At 36.6% G+C, this 20667-nt stretch overlaps 3 protein-coding genes across 3 annotated transcripts in view; 2 read left to right on the plus strand and 1 right to left on the minus strand.

Annotated features, from left to right (window-relative positions):
• The window catches only part of LOC135687200 (sorting nexin-2), a 28037-nt gene extending 7718 nt beyond the window's left edge, over positions 1-20319 (minus strand). The window contains exons 1-12 of the mRNA XM_065203706.2: positions 20051-20319; positions 17087-17177; positions 16776-16819; positions 13468-13609; positions 12619-12700; positions 11210-11285; positions 10447-10560; positions 4223-4316; positions 3335-3382; positions 2869-2957; positions 2499-2567; positions 1560-1703 (exon numbers count right to left, since the gene is read on the minus strand). Of these exons, the coding sequence (XP_065059778.1) occupies positions 1560-1703; positions 2499-2567; positions 2869-2957; positions 3335-3382; positions 4223-4316; positions 10447-10560; positions 11210-11285; positions 12619-12700; positions 13468-13609; positions 16776-16819; positions 17087-17177; positions 20051-20227 (1170 nt within the window). The 5' untranslated portion in view covers positions 20228-20319. The remainder of the gene's footprint in view (positions 1-1559; positions 1704-2498; positions 2568-2868; positions 2958-3334; positions 3383-4222; positions 4317-10446; positions 10561-11209; positions 11286-12618; positions 12701-13467; positions 13610-16775; positions 16820-17086; positions 17178-20050) is intronic.
• Positions 33-1402, plus strand: LOC148957882 (uncharacterized). The gene has a single exon (XM_089114385.1). The coding sequence runs from the start codon at positions 33-35 to the stop codon at positions 1284-1286; it is 1254 nt and encodes a 417-aa protein (XP_088970511.1). The 3' UTR covers positions 1287-1402.
• Positions 4721-7974, plus strand: LOC135687199 (uncharacterized). The gene is made up of 2 exons (XM_065203705.2): positions 4721-5676; positions 6569-7974. The coding sequence occupies exons 1-2, from the start codon at positions 5609-5611 to the stop codon at positions 7899-7901; spliced, it is 1401 nt and encodes a 466-aa protein (XP_065059777.1). The 5' UTR covers positions 4721-5608; the 3' UTR covers positions 7902-7974.
• Positions 20320-20667: the final 348 nt, after the last annotated feature.

Genomic DNA, 20667 nt, shown 5'->3' on the forward strand with positions numbered 1-20667 from the left:
AGAAACTGATTCGACACACACACAGGAAAGTTATGCATATGGGAGTAGCAAATACAATGGGAGCACTGAGAGAGACATGGTGGATACCAAAGATGAGAACATTGGTCAAGAGAGAAATCAGGAATTGCAATGTGTGCAAAGTATTTTCTGCAAAACCATTTGAAGCACCAGCAACAGCTGCGCTCCCAATGTTTCGTACAGTTCAGAGCCTGCCATTCCAGAACACAGGTGTTGACTTCGCCGGGCCTCTCAAGTGCAGGGGGAGTACAAGCAAAGAAGAGATCAAAGTTTACGTGATTATTTTCACTTGTGCTGTGATGAGAGCAGTTCATTTAGAGGTAACAAGGTCACAAACTGCTGAAGAATTTCAGAGGAAGTTAAATGCGTTCATTACAAGGAAAATGAGACCAGAGGTCATAGTCTCTGACAACGCAAGTGTTTTCAAGACAACAGCTGAGTGGATAAAATTGATACGAAAAAGTGAAAAATTGCAAGACCATTTGGCAACTCTAGGCATCACTTGGAGGTTCAACTTGTCGAAAAGTCCCTGGTGGGGGGCGATGTATGAAAGATTAATTAAGGATTTAAAGAAGACATTGTACAAAACCCTTGGAAAAACGCATTTGCAATTTGAACAACTGGAAGCAGTCATCATGGACATAGAGAGGCATTTGAATAACAGGCCATTGACATATGTAGAAAGTGAAAGTGGGGAGGAGCAAGTGCTAACACCTAACATAATCATGTGGGGGAAGGATTCACATACATTTGAAGATGTGGAGGTAGACGAAGAAAGAGTGACCAAGATGTATAAGAGATCGAAGAATGCGAAAGAGCACGTATGGTCACGTTGGAACAAAGAGTATATCAACAGTTTAATGGAAGTGCATCGTATTAACAGAAAGAAGAGTGCATGTCTGCCACGGATCGGAGAAGTAGTACTAGTTGTTGGTGATGAAAGAAATAAAGGGCAGTGGAAGAAAGCGAGAGTAGAAGAGCTTGTGAAAGGAAGAGACGACGTAGTCAGGGGAGTGCTTTTGAGACACAAAGGACATCTCATAGAGCGACCGGTTCAAGCTATCTGCCCATTGGAGATTAGTTGTCAAGCGAAGGAGTCACAGACAGTGGAAACAATCAAAGGAGCAACTGATGACAAAGTCAATGTGATAACAGCTGAAACAATCAACGGAGCAATCGATGCCAAGGCCAATGTGACAACAAGAGAGAAGAGAAGAGCTGCGGTGGATGCAGAAGTGAAGACAAGACTTTGTTTTGAAGAAGATTGAAGAGGACAACTGCGTACCGTAAAGGTTTGATAAAATTTGACTCAAGTATGTTACTTTACTCAAATTTTAGGGGAGTTTGTGTACGGTACTTTATTATTATCATTCGTTATGTTGATTAGTAGTGGACATTTTGGCAGATTAGCAGAGAACTGGGACCGAATTTCAGTTTTTTTTAGTTAGATCTTCGAGAGCACGAGACAAGATGGCGAATCTTAGAGTTTAGCGATTTGTGTGCGGCACATTTCCGTACAAAGGCCAGTTTTCAAACCTCACCTCTTTGACTTCCTCCTGTGCAGCTGGAATCTTCTCTTGCTTTCCGGCTAACTCTAGCTTCACAAGAATCTCTCGTTTCTTTGTCAAAGTAGCTTGAGCAGATTGCCAATTTTGGTAGACCTTCATTCTTTGGTGGAAAATTGCCTAAGAAAAAAAGGAGAAATCCAAATTGCAACACAAAATATCTCCCTTTGCAAAGAAAAAATCTAAATAAGATGAAATGAACTTCACAGTCTTAAAGATAATCTCTACATGAGAATAATGAAAAGCAATTAATAGGCTTTAAGTTAATGTATATATAAATATAGAATCAACATTTCATTTGCATCCAGCGTTGGATTTGCAAAATATAATTTTATCATTGTTAGTGTTCTTTATTTGTGGCCAATAGAGTACTAAAGTGATGAGGTCACAAAATTCGGTTTTTAGAATTTTTCACTTTTCATCTCATAACCTGAAAGAGCATCATGAAATACCTCTTAATATGTCAAATCTGTAGAATGTGTTGCAAATTGGAGGAGATATGGCCGCATGAGTACAGGCGCTTGCCCAATCAAGCCTCTGTAATTTTGTCTTTATGAACCAGGGCAGAATAACAGTAATCTAGGTTAGCAAACTTAAAGTTTTTCATTGGCCATTTCTCACCCAATTTTGAATACATCTAACTGATTTTGCATAATGAGGGGTATTTTATGCTGTTCTTTCAGATTATGTGGCCAAATTTAAGAAATTCCAAAAATAGATTTTTGATGATGTCACACTTTGGTACTCTATTGGCAACTCCTTGACTTGGACTGCATGTCCACACATTTAAATAAGTTAGCAACATCTTTAAAATAAAAAAACAAGCTTGATGTTTCCTCCCTCTCTTCCTAACCCCTCCTCCCTTTCCCTGCTAAGGGCTTAGCTTTTCCTTAGAATTACCAGCTAAAATCTCACCTTGACAGCCAAAATCAACCCAAGATACTCTTTGAGTGATTCACAAAGCAAAAAGAAATCTATGTTTGACTGTAAAATAAAAATATTTGATTTAAATTTTCACACAAACCAGCTGTTTTAGAACAGACATAATAAAAGAGTTTTGCAAAGTAAACAATATGTAACCTATGAAAACAACAGCAAACCAAGTTAAAAACAATACCTGAAACAATGTAAACAGATTCAAACATTGATCTGTTTCAGTAGGTGCCAAAATAAATATCTAATACATATATAAGTTTTCAAAGATAAATTTCTAAAGAATGCCTTAACGTTTTCAAATCATAGAATTAGTGGTAATGAAAGTAAAAACAAAATTGAAAAAACTGACTTGGTCATGGTGAAGTTGTTCCATCTTTTCTTCCAACTCTGCTAATTGACTCAACGCTCTTGACAAACCAGTATGTTCTTCAGAGCTACCTAAAATATGATTTCAAGAACAAATATCAGAATTAAGATTAAACTGCATTGAAATCATCCAGACACAACGAAGAAATATGATAAGAAAAAAGTTAGACATCTTAAATTCAGTTTTCACTTTAGTTTCTTTCTAAAATTCCATTAAATACAAAACTCTTTCAAACAGACAACTAACTTAAATTATAGCAAAATTACAAAAAGACATAGAAAAGCTAAACATGAAATATTACAGAAAAATAGATTTGTATCCATGGGAATTTCTTAAGGAAGTGCTTTCTCAGTACCAAAACAAATTGTAGAGAGAGTGCCCCTGTAATCTGGTTATTTTCATTCTCTCATTGATAACTGCAATGGGACAAATGTTCTTATATACTTACTCAACAATGAAGCACTCTTTGCAAAATTTGTAGTATTTGTTACAACATCTGAAAATAAACAAACAAGCATAACATATCAATATATTCTTAACTATTACTAATAATTAGGTTTAAAAACCACTTTAATTAGGTTAATTACTCATCTCTTAAATTAATTTCTCCTGGAAAATCTAGAGGCAATGCCATAATTAAATAAGGCTTGTGAAATTTGTAGCAATGCGTTGTTAAAGTTATAAACGCTGTTTTTGTTTTTGGAAGTAATAAGAATCAAAATTAGAAAAATCCCACATTTAAGCACATATTTCATTGAAATTCTCTTATTTGTTTCCCTATGGATGACTTTTGTTATGTTTCCCTATGCAGAAATCTTTTTTAAGCTAAAAGGGGGTCATTGCAGGGACCAGAAAAGGGGTCATTGAAGGGACCAGAAAAAAGGGGGTTAAGAAAGAGTCCAGGATGCTTGGTGATTGTCACCTGGGACATCATTCTGGGGGAAATTTGCATGTTGTCTGTGATGTTAAACAAATTAGATTTGTATCATATTCAAAAACTATTTATCATAAAAATTTGGAGAACATATTAATTTTCGGTTTTTGCGTCACATAAAAATTTTCATCAAAGCAAGCATTTTGGGCAAGAATAAGCATTCTCGAGTCAGAGTTAACTAAGAACAGAAAGATGCAAAAATAACAGCCACATCTGACCCCATCTTAACATCCCAGAAAAAATTATCACAGGCTATCATCGATGAAACAGATATACCATCCATTTTTGTAAACCTAGCAGCAAAACTGTTACAAAACATGCAAATCGCCTTTTCCCTCTATAATGCTGTCACACACAGAAAAAACATCTCCTTATTCTTTAAGCCTTATTTCAAAACCTTACCTTTCTTAAGTGTTACCATTGTTTCGCAAGCCATGTGTAGTTTTTTCAATTGCTGCTCCAGTGTCTCAATCTGATTGTGTTTTTCTTCAAACCACTAAAATAAGATTAACAAAGTTACCTTCCAGTATAAGACACAACCACAGTCTTCTTTCATCTCGCATAAAATTCTCTTTATAGATAATAAACACAGATTTCATGGTGTCACTCAATAAATAGCACAATCTTAAATACCTAAAGCAAATATGCCCTGATTTATTTGCTATTGCATTTCAGGGCACAAAATCTATTTCTCTTTTTAGACAAGAAGCAATCTTTGTCAAAGAGCAGGCTTTTCAATGGGCAAGAAAATGAGTGAAATGGGTTTGACAGTAGCAAAAATTTTGAAACATACTTTAGCTGAACATTGTTGGTAGCTTTTTACTTCATATCATTTCATATCATATCAAGATATCTTTTAGAAATGTCTTAACAACTTTTGGAATTTTTCGTAACGTTTCATGATATGATATGTTCAGATATGGATAAAATATTCATCATAAATATTCTTAGTTTTCATCAACTTATGTGTGGTTAGGTCTAAAAAAAAGTTTCAGTGCTAATCTGAATAGTTTGATTAAAACTTTCTGCAATCAAATCTTCATTAAATTCGTTTAATTTTACAAACAGTTGCTAGATAAGACAAGGAGGAAAGATCTGCCTTTCTTTGGGTGTTCGGCCTGTGCTTGGGATTTTCAGTCTGTTTATGGGGGTTGCTCAGCCTGTGCATGGGGAGTTTGCCTGTGCCAGGAGCACCACCCCCCCCCCCCCAATGGCAAAAAATCTCTTTGAAAAAGGGCGTTTTCTGGCTTTCAAAAGTGTGTGGAACCCCAATTTTAACTTGTTCAACTCGCCTTTGCCCCTCCCCCAATCTTGCCACCCTGGCTACGCTACTCCGTTTGATCTGCTCTTGGGGAGTTCAGTCTTTTAGAAAGGGCATTGAAGAGCCACATAACTTTGCCATCTAACCTATCTGTGAGTTTAAACAAGAAACCATCACCAACGAGCACTGACGTCAGCAAACGGTTGGCTTGTCTACATTTCTTATTTAGATAACAAACCGCTCTCGTTTGATGCGCAGCATGCCTAGATATCGTTTTCCTTCTGGATTACAAAAAGAACAATATCTAATGTTGTCCCGTTTTTTGCAAGGCGCCGTAGAAATTTAGCTGAATACATGAAATAGTGACAGGCCATTATCTTCAACTTCCTCCACAAAGGAGCTGTTATAATATTAGATATTCTGCTGAGATTTCGTGGCGCCATGATAAATCGATTTGATTTGATCAAAATCTAAGGAATGCAGACAAACAAGCGGACTGTTTGCTGAAGTTAACACCCACTGTGCAAATGGGAATTGTATTTTGTTTCACGACAAATGCGTGGGTACACGACAGAATGGATGGCGGAGGCAGCAGGTAAATTTTATACTTCTTAAATTTTTTGCCATTAAAACGAGAAGAATTTCGCTTCTCTTGCATTAATACTCAAATATGAGGAGTACGAAATAACATTTTTATCTATCAGAATAACTGTCGGTCCCACCTGGCAAGTTTACGGTGATTCGATTTGGTGAAGTAATTTCTGCTTAAAGTGAGCGATGATAAGTCTTGGGTTCCAGTCTTACCAAGTCATTTACCGAGTATGGAATTTTTGCGCGATTTTCTGTCAAATTTAACGAACTATCTTTAGCTGCAGCCTCAAGCCCTGGCTCTAAACCACCTACAGTTAACCTTCGGCCCCAAAGCCCTGTTCTCCAAAGCCCTCAGCCTCAAATTATATTATTCACCTTTGGATGTTAGGGTTCGTGCTTTCATTCTTGTATTAAGCCTTTATATGCCTTAGGAAAAAAGAGAGTAAGAGTTCCACAGTTAGGGTTTCGGCACAAAAGTTTGTCCCTTGACTGAGATAAGTGTATTTAAATGCTCCTAATATCGTGCCTTGTTTGGAATGCTCTTTCCACGCTGTCCTCTTCTCCAGTCCCTCCCTTCCCATTGGAATAAAGCATTATGTGGTTTTTCGAATCACTGTGAATTTTTTTATCTCTTGTGGTTAGGGCTTATTCACATCGCAGGGCTGATTTCCCAGATCTCTATGCTTTTATTTTGAATAGACTCGGCTTCTTAAAATGAAATCACTTCGTCTGCTCTTTTAAGGAACATATAAAAGTTCCTTAAAAGCGTACAGGACTGCAACTGTAAAATTTGCAATAATTAAACAATAAAGCTAAATAATAAAACTATTTGGCAAAGGATATGCGTGCTTACATTTAAAAATGTTGCTTGAATTGTTTTGAAAATTATTTTTCAGCCAAAACGATGCAATACAGACAGTCCCTCTATATTTTAAAGAAGAAATTCCAGATGAGCCTCGCTTAGACTACGAAAACCCACCCGAGGCAGTAGCTGAGGCCTTGTCTGTCCAAGAAACAGCTTCTAGCAGTGGTGGACTGGGCATTAGGAAAAAACGTGGACGACCTTCGAAGAAAGCTGAATTTGAATGGAGTGACCAAGACGTTTTTACGCTAATAGAAATATGGTCGTCAAAAGAGGAGCTGTACAACAGCAAGAATCCACGATATGGAAACCGCGATTTCAGATTAAAAGCCCTTGTTAACATACTGCAAACACTGCAGCGCCAAGGTATTAAAGTAAGGAGTACGAGACAGATCCAAGACAAGTTTACTAATTTAAGAAATTATTATGCCGCAGAACGCAGAAAAATTGAAAGTTCGCGCAAAAGTGGCGGAATTGCTGAATCGGAATATAAGTCCTCTTGGAAATTCTTTCACCCCTTGCATTTTTTGCAAGATAATTCGATTCCTCGCGAAAATGCTGGCAACTTAAATGATTCCTTTGTTATGCTTTGTCAACAGCCCTTTTCTAGTGCCTCGTCAACAAGCTCAACGTACTCAGCGAATAATCCACCTTCAGCAAAGGCAGCTAGAAGAACCAGGGAGAGGCAGGGAGAAACGTCTGGAAAAAGGATGGGAAGTGAACCAAACGCACATGAAATGATCGGTAGACGGCTGCAGGATAAACTTGACGACCAATCAAGAACAATGATAGAGAGGCAAAGAGAAATAGCGGAAAATGTAACGATTGCACAGGAAATGATAGGTACAAGGATACAGGAACAAAATGACAACCAGTCTAGAACAACAATTGAGAGGCAAAAAGAAATAGCGGAAAAAAGTATTGAAAGTGCAACAAATGTACAAGAAATGATAGGTAGAAGAACACAGGAAAATCTTGAGAACCAATCTAGAACAACGATGGAGAGGCAGCCTGAAATAGTGGAAAAAACCACGGAATATGAATCATACACACAAGATATAGCTGCTAGTGGGAGACAAGAAAATATTTGCAAGCCAAATGCTCCCAATCCTGAGGACAAATGCTACACTGACATGATCTTGCAGATGCTGAATGGCATTCCCGACTCAGAGGCAAAAGCACTAGCCAAAATTGAATTCCAGCAAAAGTTGATTTTCTTGAAATACAATCAGCAGAACCAAGCGAAAACATCATCGCAGCAAAATCATTTCTCTCCCTTAGGCCAGCAACGACGAGACACGCATTCTTCTGCTCAAAGATATGCAGCGAGCCCATTCTCAAGTAGTAGCTCGCACGAGCCCTTCTAATCTAGCAGAACGCCTTTACAAAAGAAACATTCTTTGGAAATCATTCGGTCATCGGTTAACATCGTGTTACCCTGGGTTCCAGAGCGTCAGTGTCGAGGAAATAGGGCGTCGAGGAAATAGGGGGTTGAGGGAGAGTGCGGAGGAGGAGAGAAGAGTCTTCCTCTCTTCTTTCCTCCTCCGCCCTCTACAACAACCCCCCCCCCTATTTCCTCGACGCCCTATTTCCTCGACACTGACGCTCTGGAACCCAGAGTAACATCGTGTATTCTAGCAAAACCTTATTAACTTTTGTTTGTTATAAACAATCTTTTTTTACTTCAAATTTTATCACTAGTTTTTTCACAGCCATTCAGTTTGTCCTGGTCAAAAAATATGCTAATATTTTTGAAAATCTTTTGTCAACGTTGATCTGTCAATTTTAGCTTGCAAAGTGAAAGAAGAAAACTAATTTCTTTCTCTTTATTTCTTTACTCATTTAAAGTAAGCTCACGTCCTCGTTTTCAGGATCATATTCTTATTCATATTCAGTCTTTAATACTAGAAATTAATCTAATATTAATAAAATCTAAATATCATCAATCTAAATAGATTATCAGACTATAAAAGACGCGGCATTGCTGATCTTTTTGGGCATCCAGCTCAATGTTACCAGCTCAACAAATCTTTTACAAAGTTTATTTTTCAATTGGCTCAAGGCAAGAAGTTCTCTAATATTTATAGAAACTCCAATAGACCGTATGCATGATGACGTCATTTAACGATAACGCGCAATGCATTGTGGTAGTTGTAGAAACAAGCGCCTCACTTTGCTTCAGGTTTTCTTGGTTTTCATATAAAAAGATCAAGAAAAATGAACAAATTTTCCAAGAAGACGGTAGCCCTAGTTTTTTTCAAAACTCTGGCATACGGTCCATTCAAGAACTAAAAGCAATTTAGAGAACCCTTTCTTCGAATGTTCTAAATTTCACATCTTTCTTTGAATGTTCTAAATTGTATTTGTTGGGGAGACGAGCAAGAGAAAGTTTTTTAATAAGTGAGGCAACCCTCCGTCATGGAGTCGAAGAGCATGCGCACGGGACGAAGTGCTCTCTGACTCCAGGACGGAGGGTTGCTTCACTCATTTGAAGATTTTCGCTCGCTTGTCTCCCCAACAAGTATCTACTTCTCTGAACCTTCGGTAACTAGATTTGGTACTTCCTCTATCAGTCTCAATGCGGATATTTCTGCTATAGCTTTCTTAAATGTAACGTCATAAAAAATCTTTCATCAGAACTTTTAAATGTTGATTGCATAACAGAACGCCATGAAGTACATCCAAATATGCAATAATCAGTTAAAAATGTCGGGTGAGATCTCAAAATATTGCGAAGGACCGTGGTTTTAAGTGTTGAATTTTTAGCCTTTTCTGGCTTGCGTTTGAAAATACATGCGAAACCAAATCGTGGGACTGAGGTTTTGTTCATCAAGGGTCAATTTTTAGGCACCGTGCTTGAAAACACAACAAACAATTTCACTTCAAAAGACCGTTATAGAGCTAAACCCTCAAACCGACTGGACCCCCTGTCAGGCCTTAATGGGAGTACCCCCTGGGGGCATCGGTCGCGTCTATCGTTTCGTGATTTTTCATTTTTGTCTCATAAACTTTTTACCGCCGTGAAAATTCATAATAGATCCTGTGCTTTGTCATAAACAAACAAGATAATTTTATTGCATTGGCCAATCAGGTTCACAAACCTGCCCTATCATTATGGCAGAACCTTGAGCAGGTTTCGTCCTTGGTACATTATGCTATTTCCACCAAATACAAAAACTTCTAGCCTGCGTGCTAACTTTGATGTCCATTGCGAAGGCGGACCAAACATGTTTGAAGAATTTTGATTATAGCTCGAAAACTTTTTAATACTGCATCTTATTCATCAAATGTTTGATTCTCTCTCCATCGATCAATAACGAAAACGGTAACTTATCTCCATAAAACGTTTCCGTAACAGTGTTCGTACGAATTCTTTGCAACCTAAATCTTTTGTTTTAAAAAAACCACGTTCAAAACAAATCTAAAATAAGTTTATCAGGCTATCCACTGTTTAGGGCAGGTTTTTAACTATATTCAGTGGCGTAAGGGAAGCATCTTAGGCTGTATAAAAGAATGAGACGAGGCCCCTATTTGCAGAATGCAAGAAAGTCCCATCAAACGTTGTATAGCATGTGAAACACAACAGCAAGATGCAAAAATTGTAAATTTTCTGGTTAACCACAGAAAACTGAGTTAAAGAAACTTCAGTTGAATAGAGGTTTTGAAAATGAGGTTTACTTGAGCAAAAATTTAGAAACATGGATAAAAAGTCGGTGCCCCAAACAGCGTTAGGTCTGCCACTGTAGTGTAACCAGTGGAGGACACATGGGGGGGGGGCGAGGGTGTTCGACCGTGAGTTGAAGTGAAAATGAAGAAATAATGGTCAAACAACAAGCTTGAAAGATGCAAAATTTCTTCGATTCGTTACTGCCACGCTCTCTCCCTATAAACACACAATAAAGCAACTCAAACCTGATCGTTTTCTGTCACTTTCATTGTCATCTTTGAAACAGCCTCCCCGACGTTTTTCACCAGTCTGCTGAAACCCCCTTTGCTCAACGCTGCAGTCTGGGTGGCTTTTGGCAGCTAAAATAAAGAGGGGTATAGTTTGAATTGAGAAAAACTTTGAATGCAAGGGTCGACAGCAATCATGGAGCAAAAAAGGGTTAAAACAACGGGCCGGTACCCTATCCCGGACTACTAGACTGAGGAAGTATTGTGTTGAAATAATTTGGGATTGAAGAAATGTTTTGAGGCCATAATGTTAATGTAAAAAGAGTACCAAAGAGGATGTTAATGTTAGGATGGCTTCGTGGTTAGGGTCGCAGACTACAAGTCTAAGGGCTTTGGTTCGAGTCCCTAACGTGACGAAATGTTCTCTTAGATTGAGGAGACTAGCAAGGTCTTTATAATTTTAAACGTAGGAATTACGAGGTGTGGTCACATCGAGAAGACAGAACAGGAAACGGCTTGTAAGAATAGCTGCTAGGTGTCCTAAAGTAAAACTACCTTCAGCAGCTGGGTTAAAACCAAAGGAAAACATGAATACTTTTTTTGCAAAATAAATGACCCACATTTCATAGAACATGATGCTAATACAAAAATAGCTTTGTTTGAATTGAGACATCATCTAGCATTGCATAATCGAACGAGTTTTGACACAAGATATCTGCGAGAAAACGAAAACATTTTCTGTCCTAATCATAAGCGGTTTAATATATAACGAATAACTCACTGTTTCGGCTTCCAGGAATTCTTTGAAATCAGCATCTTCTCTAAGTTCCGGGTGTCTTGCTGTACGGTTGAGATATCTGATGAAAAGCATGAGAAATAGTTTAAGTGGGAACAAGTCACAATAATAAATTCAATAAATAAAAACTTATGCTCTTTCAAGAAATGAAGTAGTGGGGAAAAAGAAAACAGTTGACCAGAGGTGGAAAAATTTTTTTTCTTTCTGGGAACCTAAGAATCTGGCTCAAAACTTCCTGCAAAATTTAGGGGGTAGACAAATAAACTTTTTGTTTGTGCCTATATCTCTATACTTAGTTGGTGTATCGTCTGCTTATTTGACTTAACCTATGTCACAAGATTTTTATATTTACTTTTCTTATATTTCCTTACAAAATATTCTGTGAAACTTTCTGCTAACATTTTCATCTAGAAAAATTTCTGGGAACTACGTTCCCAGGTTCTGATACTTTTTCCACCTCTGCAGTTGACAGTCAACCTTTAATGCAGGTCGATAACATTAAAATTTTATTATTCTTGTAATGCACCTTTTCAGTAATGATAAAATCCCAGCAAAATTGGTTTTGAGGAACAAACATATGCTGTGTGGCTCAGAAAGGCTTGGTATTTTCTAAATCGCTAAACGACTACAGTTTAGGGATAGCAGCAAATATAATGAATCGAGTATCAAAAAGTGCTTTAAAACAAAATGTGTGGTTTCATTTTTACAAGGAACGTTAAGCAATTGAAACACTCTTGTATCTATTTGAAAGAGGGACACAAACTAAAAGAAAGGAGGAGGTGAGTGAAGAATGTTTCCAAATAATAAACTGGAGCGAAAAAGAAAATGGGGAAGGAGGAGAAAAGTCTCAACGGTGTCTGAACAGAAAAGCCCTTTCCAAGGTAATGGTTTCAAGAAAACTGAGTGGCGGGAATCAAGTTGTGCTATGGCACTCCCTCTAACTAAAAAAATTGTACAATGCCTGCCAAAAGTCTTGGAACACTGACATCAATTTCCAAGGTCAAAACCAATCATCCCCCTCTCCCCCACGGAACAATGTTGGTTTACTATCAAACAGGTTAGGATTTTAGGAAGCACTTTCTTATGCGCTTCTTTTATGATATTTCTCTAAATCATCAACATTGTTTGAGGGGGAAAGGGGCGGAAGTAGCAATTTTTTTTCATGAAAGGAATGACATATATCAAATGCAGCGTAAATTGGTGGGTGTTCCAAGTACTTTTGGCAGGCATTGTAGAACTTTGTCTTGAGATGGTAAGAGCTGGTAATCCTCTAGCAAAGTTAATTAAATACTTGCCTTGCAACGACAGTGCTTAAAATCTGAGGCTTATGCATTCAGACCTTCAGAAAAACAATTAAGTAATTTTTCCAACTTTCTTCATCAACAGTAAAGTACCTTTCGAGTGCAGCTTTCCTTCTGTCAATAAAAGCATCGGGAGCACTTTCTTCACCTTTGGACATTTTCACTTTTGTCATCCCTAAAAACAGGCAAATTAAAGAAGGTAAGATTGCTGTTAATTTCTTTGCTTAATTTTATCCGTTATACAGTTGATTTGACAACCGAAAAGGAAAATCAAAGAAAACAAAAAGGAAGATGAAGACGACAAAGAAAGAGTATGAAAATAATGAAAAAATAAGATTGGGAAGAAATGAAAAAATAAGAGCATGAAAAAGAATTAAAAAAGAAATATTGCTGAGGAAAAAATGAATAAAAAGAAAAAAGAATTAAAAGGAGAGGAAAAAGAAAAGCAAGAAGAAAATGAAAAAGGAACGCCAAAGGAAGAACAAAAAGAAAAAAGGAAGAAGAAAAAGGCAAAAGGGATGAAGAAGGAAAAGCAAAAGAGGTAGAAGAAAAGGAAGAAGAAAAAGGAAGAAGAAGAAGGAAGAAGAAGAAGGAAGAAGTAAGAAGTAAGAGAAGATAAAGAAGAAAAAGAAAACGAAGAACATGAAAAGATTGAAAAGAAGAATGGGGAAGATCATGAAGGGCAAGGAGGAAAACAGGGAGATAAAATAAAGAAGAGCAAGGGAACCATAGTCTTCATCTCATTTAGGAGTCAGATGCTGTTAAGACAACTGTTTACAATGCTGCTATCTAGTGCTTGATTAAACAGAGACTTTGGTGTGTAGAAAAGGATTCTTCTCAGAGTAACTGTTTTATTATTAATGAATAATTAATGATGAAGAGTCAGCTCTGGAAGGGTCGGCTCTGAAGGGTTCAGTTTCACAGGTTCCGTAAACTACTCACCAACTACTGATTTCTCTGGAGCAGGAGGTACAATTCTTCCATATGGTAGGTGCTTCTCAGCCAAACGAACATGAAGACCAAGGAAATCACTAAATCTTCGTTTGACAACAGATTCTGGACTTTTGAATGATGGTAGTGATGTCTAAATAATGAAAAGTGCTTAGTTTCAAAAATCATATATTAATCACCCTTATACAAAAACTGTTTTATCAGTCTGTCATATAGTGCTTGCAGTCCTGGTAATAGCTTTGAAAAAAACAAACATTTAGTAAACTAAAGCTTTTCGTCTGACACTCTTCAGAGTTTAAAACGTCAGAACATAGATCGAAAACTCTACGCTAAGAAATATATATACCCAGTTGTGGATCGAAATAGGCCAATCAGAAACACGAGCACATGACTGTAAAGGTTGACCAATCAGTGCCGCTTGCCTATTAGAATGTTACCAATGGAGTCCTAAGGTAATAGGACTCCATTGGTAACATTCTAATAGGCAAGCGGCACTGATTGGTCAACCTTTACAGTCATGTGCTCGTGTTTCTGATTGGCCTATTTCGATCCACAACTGGGTATATATATTTCTTAGCGTAGAGTTTTCGATCTATGTTCTGACGTTTTAAACTCTGAAGAGTGTCAGACGAAAAGCTTTAGTTTACTAAATGTTTGTTTTTTTCAAAGCTATTTACAAGTTTTGTACCACCAAAAGATTGAGTCCTGGTAATATGAAATTTGGTGGTGTGCTGGTAATCACACACCTTAAAAAGTTTAGGCGTGCGATGACGTGCGATCCGTTAAATGGAGACGTTACGATTTTCATGAAGACCTGATGTCATCTTTGTGTTTGAAAAAGTGTTTGAGGTTCCCATCAAAACCAAAAAGTTTTTATGGACTTTTAGAAGAAGTTTCTTGAAAACAAAATAGCTAATTTAACAAAAAGGATACAAGTTTTTTAGGCCTTGTTGCCATTACTCCGTTTCCATAAAAACGGATTTGAGTGATTCTCTTTTAGATTTTGAGTTTCATTAATACATTCAAAAATGCGGTTCAAAGTGATCCGAAAACGGAATCACTTGAATACACGTCGTTTTATTGGGAACAGCGAAGACAGAGGCAATCGAAAACGGAGTCATTCAATCTCAGTTTCAAAACGAGCTCGAGCAAAGGATATGAACGGACAAATATGGAGTAATGGAAACACCCACGTTATCCTTTTGACCAAAAAAGAGTGGCCCAGGGTAATATGTTCATGAAAATGGGAAAAGAACGGAGTGAGAGAGCAGCAGAGACACACACAAATGGAGTAATGGAAACCGGGCCTAGTGGAAACGAAGTAAGGAGTTAAAATGCCTCCGGGAATGCCATCAATATAACTCACGCAAAAGAAATTAAAAATTACTTTAGAGAAAATAAACCAGAAATTACAAGAAACAAAAGAGAAAACGAATAGTAATTCAAAACACAGGACTGCGCGTGCGATATAAAGCACTCCTTGGGAGTTTTAAGGGTGTGTGGAGGCGTGTGTGTGCGATTGCAGGCCTAATATCACCAGGACTGGACCATATTGAAAGGGTTGTACACACTTTGCGAATAGAACAGGACAGTTCTAAGCTACAACTTTGAGTTTCACCCTTGATGCAATCATTACGCAACTGTTCATGCTTTAATGCGATCATCAGGCATAAGTATTTATGACCTGGTGATAACATTAAGGATAAAACTCAACATAACAAATTAGAACTGTCCTGTTCTATACAGCAAAGCATAATGATGAAATTTTAGCATCATTTTCCCAAGCTGACAAAACAAGATGGTAGAATATCCTTGCAATTTAATGTCAATAAAGATTTATATACACACTGTTTCAAGACTGTCTTTAATATTTATTTAGTTATGTTCTCTTTACAGATAGAAAGTTTGAGAAATCAGAGATAAATCTAGTTAAGGTTATGGTAAACATTTTTGTCACCAATTTGGTTTTGTCTCCCTGAAATCCAAACTACTAAATGGAATCAGATTAAACTATACATCATTCGATGCACAAGAATGTGATGATTCCAACCATATAAAAATAATTGGCAAATATTGTAAAATGATACTTTCCATACACATTTATTGCTTAAATGATTGTACCACCTTCAAAAGTTATTTTGTACCCTTGCGTTTGAGGTATCAAAATCTTACTTGGATCAGCAGAAAGCGCAGATCCTTAGCTAGTGTCTCAGATTTTTCAAATTCCTTGTCCTCTTGTAACTATACCCAGTCAAAAATTGATAAATAAATTGTCTATTCTCCCGTAGTTGTTTTGGACCAGAGCGAATACAAAAATTTTGAGACACACTTTGCTTGCCTGGACATCTGTCCTGATCGTTTGCATATTTTGTAGCTATTTGATTAGTTCCTTGGGTACAAAATAGCTTTTTTGTAACTGTAGGTAGGGTAACTATGAGCCCGAGAAAACTGGATTCTACTGATGGCACTTGAAAGGTACACTCGTTAACCACAGTGTAATCTGGGTCAAGTCATTTGAAGATTAAAAACCAATAAGCCTGTTTAAATAAACACAGGCACACATGGGATACATGGACCTGCCATGCAATTGTAACTAGTAATGGTAAATGAAACATGTGACCACAACCTCAAAGCAATGATAATCGGCTTAACAAGTCAAGAGATTTTTCAGGCCTCAACTAAAAGTTCTGATAACGAAATTATGGAAACCTTCATTTACATGGGATTTGTTTCAATTTCAAAATGTCTGTTAGTTTCAAACAAGGTATTATTGTGTGCCTAGAAAGTTTGACTAGCAGAGTGGGAAGAAATCAAAAATGTAAGTTTTCTTCCAGAAAACGTTTACCGTAACCTTAAGAAAATTAACAATAACTTTTGCTACTGGTATACCTATTGGCTTGAAAAATATTGTTTTACCAGTCTGTCAGAAATTGCTTGATGCCAAATAGGCAGAGTTTCACTGAGTTTCACCCTTAATGTGTTCATCAGACAAAATTATATCAAAATTTATTGCATTCTAGTGTCACAAGAATCCTCTCTTTTTAGATATTTATCAAATTTTCCTGTTTTTGACGCACTTTCTTTTCAAGTTTAAAATAATATTTTTGATTGTCAAGTAGCATTGTCTCAAGTAACTGTTTATAATATTCATTTGTAAATTAAAGTTTGAGCAAAAATATATGTTGATAACATTTGTTTATAACAGACATATCAGAGAAAACATATAATTCATCAAATAAATTTATAAACTCGCGGAGATGTAAAAATGGATAAAAAAACTAGAACAAACTTTAACTAACCGTAGTTGACACTCTGTAGACCATAAAAGCACTCATGCCATCACCTAAAAATTAAATGCCAAATAGCATAAATATTTACATATATTTTGTACCAAATGCTTTCAATAACATAAAATTCTTGAACTCAATTTTTTCAACAATGCAAGAAAGCTCTTTTTAAGAAGTATATCTATTCAAAAATTTACTATACTTCTGACATTTTAATTTGTAACACATTTTGTGACATTTTCCATTTTTAAAATTAGATGGTAGTAGCACATAGAATAAACTTATGGCTTTAGGTGAAAATTCATCACAGAAAGGCCCCATACCGACTTTCTCTGGATCTGAAACTTTTATCTTTATATCTGATATATCAAATGAATCAGTCTCTTCATCGTCTTCCTCTTCTTTCTTTGCTTTCTGAAAAAATCAAAACAATTCATATATAAAAGACAAATCCCTGCATTATTCAAATTACTGATTATTATTTGCTTATCTTGGATTTTATCCCAAATGCTTAGATGAAGCTATATATCGTAAACTACATAAGATTTACTATATAAATTTGATGGCAAATTAGTATCATATGCCTTATAACACTGTGAGATTTTTCATAAGATAACAATATCAGGCCTTGCCCGGAAAGTCGCTCGATCGAGCGCGCGCGCCTAGAGCGCACCCAAAAGAAGCCTTGGAGAGCGATTTATAGAGCCCCTCAAAACGTAAAAACAATATTACCACGGAACAAAATAATTTCTTGGCTTTTGTCTAATTAACTTGATCAAGCATAAACAATCTTCCCAATAGACCGCAATGTTATGATTTGCGTAAGATTCCCCCTTGAGAAAAAAATTCAGCAAATTCAACGTTGGGTTTTCGATACCATTTTTAATCTAATAACCCTCTCATAACCACCAAGGACACAGGCCATCAAGAGTATTCTCCGTCAGATTTATCTGATTTCCGAGCAAGCGTTAATCTTCTGTTGAAGTATTATTTTCTGTTTTTCTTAATAACTTAGAATCACCTTTGCAAATCAGAGATCACATTTCCATCCAAATTACCGCATTGCTTTTCAGTTTTCATTTGCTTTCGCGAGTAGTAGATGTTCTAGTGTCTCTTATAGAATGGATAGCATAAAAAGGGAAACAAAGCTAATGTTCGACTTAAAGCCATGCGTTTTCCTATATTTCTATATTTGTATTAACATAGTGTTTGCTGCATGTTTTGTTATTTCATATTATGGTGCTTTTTGGTATCACCATTGAATTTCTTATTTAAAACTCTTCCAAAGCTTTCGATAGGAAGTTCTCGATCTTCCAAGGCTCTTGAAGGATGCTCTCAAGGATATTTTTCTTAAAGGTGCGAAATAGAGCGCCTAGAGTTTCTAAGGGGCTCTTTTTATGGAGCACCTTCATTTTGCTTAGAGCAAGGCCTGCAATATTGTTAAATATTCCATTATTGAACAGAAAATATTCTTTTTACTTAATAACTAAAGTCTTAATAGCTAAATAAGAAAATATTTCTTCTTTCTTTTTATCTGTTGAATGCCTGATAAAAAAATCTGACAGAGAAACAGGGGTTTGATACAATGTGGATGCTAGGAAACAAAACTTCTTTTTATGCCAATAAGAATACAGATAATAATTTCAACCTTACAAGAAACTTTACAATCAAGGCAACTCTACAAAAAAACACCTTAGAAAAAAGGTAATCAGTGCAAATTGGAAAGTAACCAATCCAAGTAAATTATCAATAAAATTTTACAAATTTATTGATATAATACTTAGGTTTATAAACCCAAAAAATTCTGTTATTTATGAATTTACATGCCAGTGTGATTCTGGCTACGTAGGACGCACAACTCAGAGATTGGGGATACGATAAAACAACATGTTCCTTCCAACATAAGAAACAAAACTGCCCCTCAAAGAGAACAGCCTCCTTGATCTTGTAGGTCTAGTAACACTGTTAAAACAAGTGATTCTGCCATCGGTCAACATCTTTTAGACAACCCAGATTGTGCAAAACTCTATAATGACGACATGTTTCAGTTAATTGGCAGAGCCCGGTCGTCCTTTCATCTAGTAGTTTTGGAATCGATCTACATACAAACAAAAAAGCTGCCATTGTGTAGACAGAAGGAGTTCGTTTTCTCTCTTGGACTCTAGTGGTAATTTTTCTTTAGGCACGTGGCACTGATTGGTCAACTATACCGTTCTTGTGCTTGCGTTTTTCTGATTGGCCTATTTCGATCTACAACTGGGTATATATTTTTCATCGTGTTTTTTCAGACCTTTTTTCTGAGGTTTTATGCTCTGAGGAGTGTCAGACGAAAAAGCTTCTAGTTAATGTGTTGTGAAATGTTTGCTTTTTTCAAAGCCATTTTCAACTTAGGTTTTAGCTGTAGATATTTTGCCTGGTTATAGAAACAAAAACATTTGTCCAAGATAAAAACTTCTTCAGCAGATACAGGATCAACGATATAATAACAATGGATACATCTGCTGATCTAGAAATAGCAGAATGGAATGAAATAAGCAGATGTTGTTAAGATAAAAGGAGTTTGTTTTCTCACTTCCACTTCAGTGCGGATTTTTCTATAGGCACACTGTACCAGCAACTATACTGCTCATGAGCTTGCATTTTTCAGATTGGCCTAATTTGATCTACAACTGGGTATATACTTTGCATTTTTTTCTTTCAGCATATGATGTGATTAATGCACACTTAGGATTGCCTTTTTAGGATTTACATGAAATGCACCCTGGAGTAAAAGCCACTTATTGTAGAGAACAAATATACCATTTGCCTTTATCATAAGAATTTCATAACATGTTGCTTCTATTTAAGCTGTTAACATATAAAAGAAATCTTTGCATCTCATTTAAACTTTGTATGTCATCTGCATACTACTGCACACATTTACAAAACATGACAGGAAATCGATTGATTGGTGTTCAAATCACGTGATGACATAGTGAGCTCGATGAATTTGTACGTTCGGTGGTATAAAATGATTCTACACAAAATAGAAGAACTTTTCTCTTCAATAGCATATTATATTTAACCTGTCATAGTAAATCTCGCTAGAGAACTTTTTACACTTAATAACAAAAAGAATTTGACGTGATCTTTTGACTTTTAGGCCCATCAAAATGATCAACGTAACGAAAAGTTGAACTATCCGCCGTCAGTTCCACCCTTTGCAGTACCAGAACCGACTGTAATATAGATGAACATGTAAAAACGTAAGAGTTTCTAAAAAGATCGACAATTTAAGAGATTCCTACATTATCGGATTCTCCAGAACTGGGGCTTGCACTGACTGGAATTGAGGCGGGTTCATCTTCCTTTTTTGGCTCCTCTTTCTTTTCGCTGTCGGCTTCAGGGCTATCAGCAGCTTCCTCTTTCTTTTCAGGCTCATCCTGCACCTCTTCGAAAAGCGGACTATCATCTGTATCAGACATCTTTTGGTGATCTGACCCTCACTACGACAGTTTCTAAGCTCCTTTTCGCCAAGGCCAAAAACCTCAACACCCTTTCCAAAAACTAAGCTTGTCGTCTCCCTATGCTCAGAGCTCGGGAGAACCCGTTAAGTCCCGCGGTTCATAAAACTGATGGGACTGACAACAATGGGTAAACCTTCCCAATGTTTACCCAAATGCTTACCTTACCCAAAGAAAAATTCCAGTTTGTTTGTTGTAATTAGCGAACTACAAACTTTAGAAAAAGGGATAAATAAAATATTTGTTTACTAGTGTCAGCTTGCGTGCAGACTCGGAAATTTAAAAGAGGAGAGAAAGTAGAGTCTGCGCAACAGAGCCGCTTTTTTATTCACTGACATCAACGTTTTATTCTAAGCACTAGTGCAATGTTTTTTTTCAATTTTAGTTGTTCAAAAGAACAA

This window comes from Rhopilema esculentum, chromosome 20, assembly GCF_057945365.1.
Source record: "Rhopilema esculentum isolate cy_ngs chromosome 20, ASM5794536v1, whole genome shotgun sequence".
Classification (NCBI taxonomy): Eukaryota; Metazoa; Cnidaria; class Scyphozoa; order Rhizostomeae; family Rhizostomatidae; genus Rhopilema; species Rhopilema esculentum.

Bases quoted from the DNA above. Each gene is read 5' to 3' on its own strand.
- LOC148957882 (XM_089114385.1), top strand. From the start codon at position 33: ATGCATATGGGAGTAGCAAATACAATGGGAGCACTGAGAGAGACATGG.
- LOC135687199 (XM_065203705.2), top strand. From the start codon at position 5,609: ATGGGAATTGTATTTTGTTTCACGACAAATGCGTGGGTACACGACAGA. The intron at 5,677-6,568 runs GTAAATTTTATA...ATTATTTTTCAG, and splicing joins ATGGATGGCGGAGGCAGCAG to CCAAAACGATGCAATACAGA.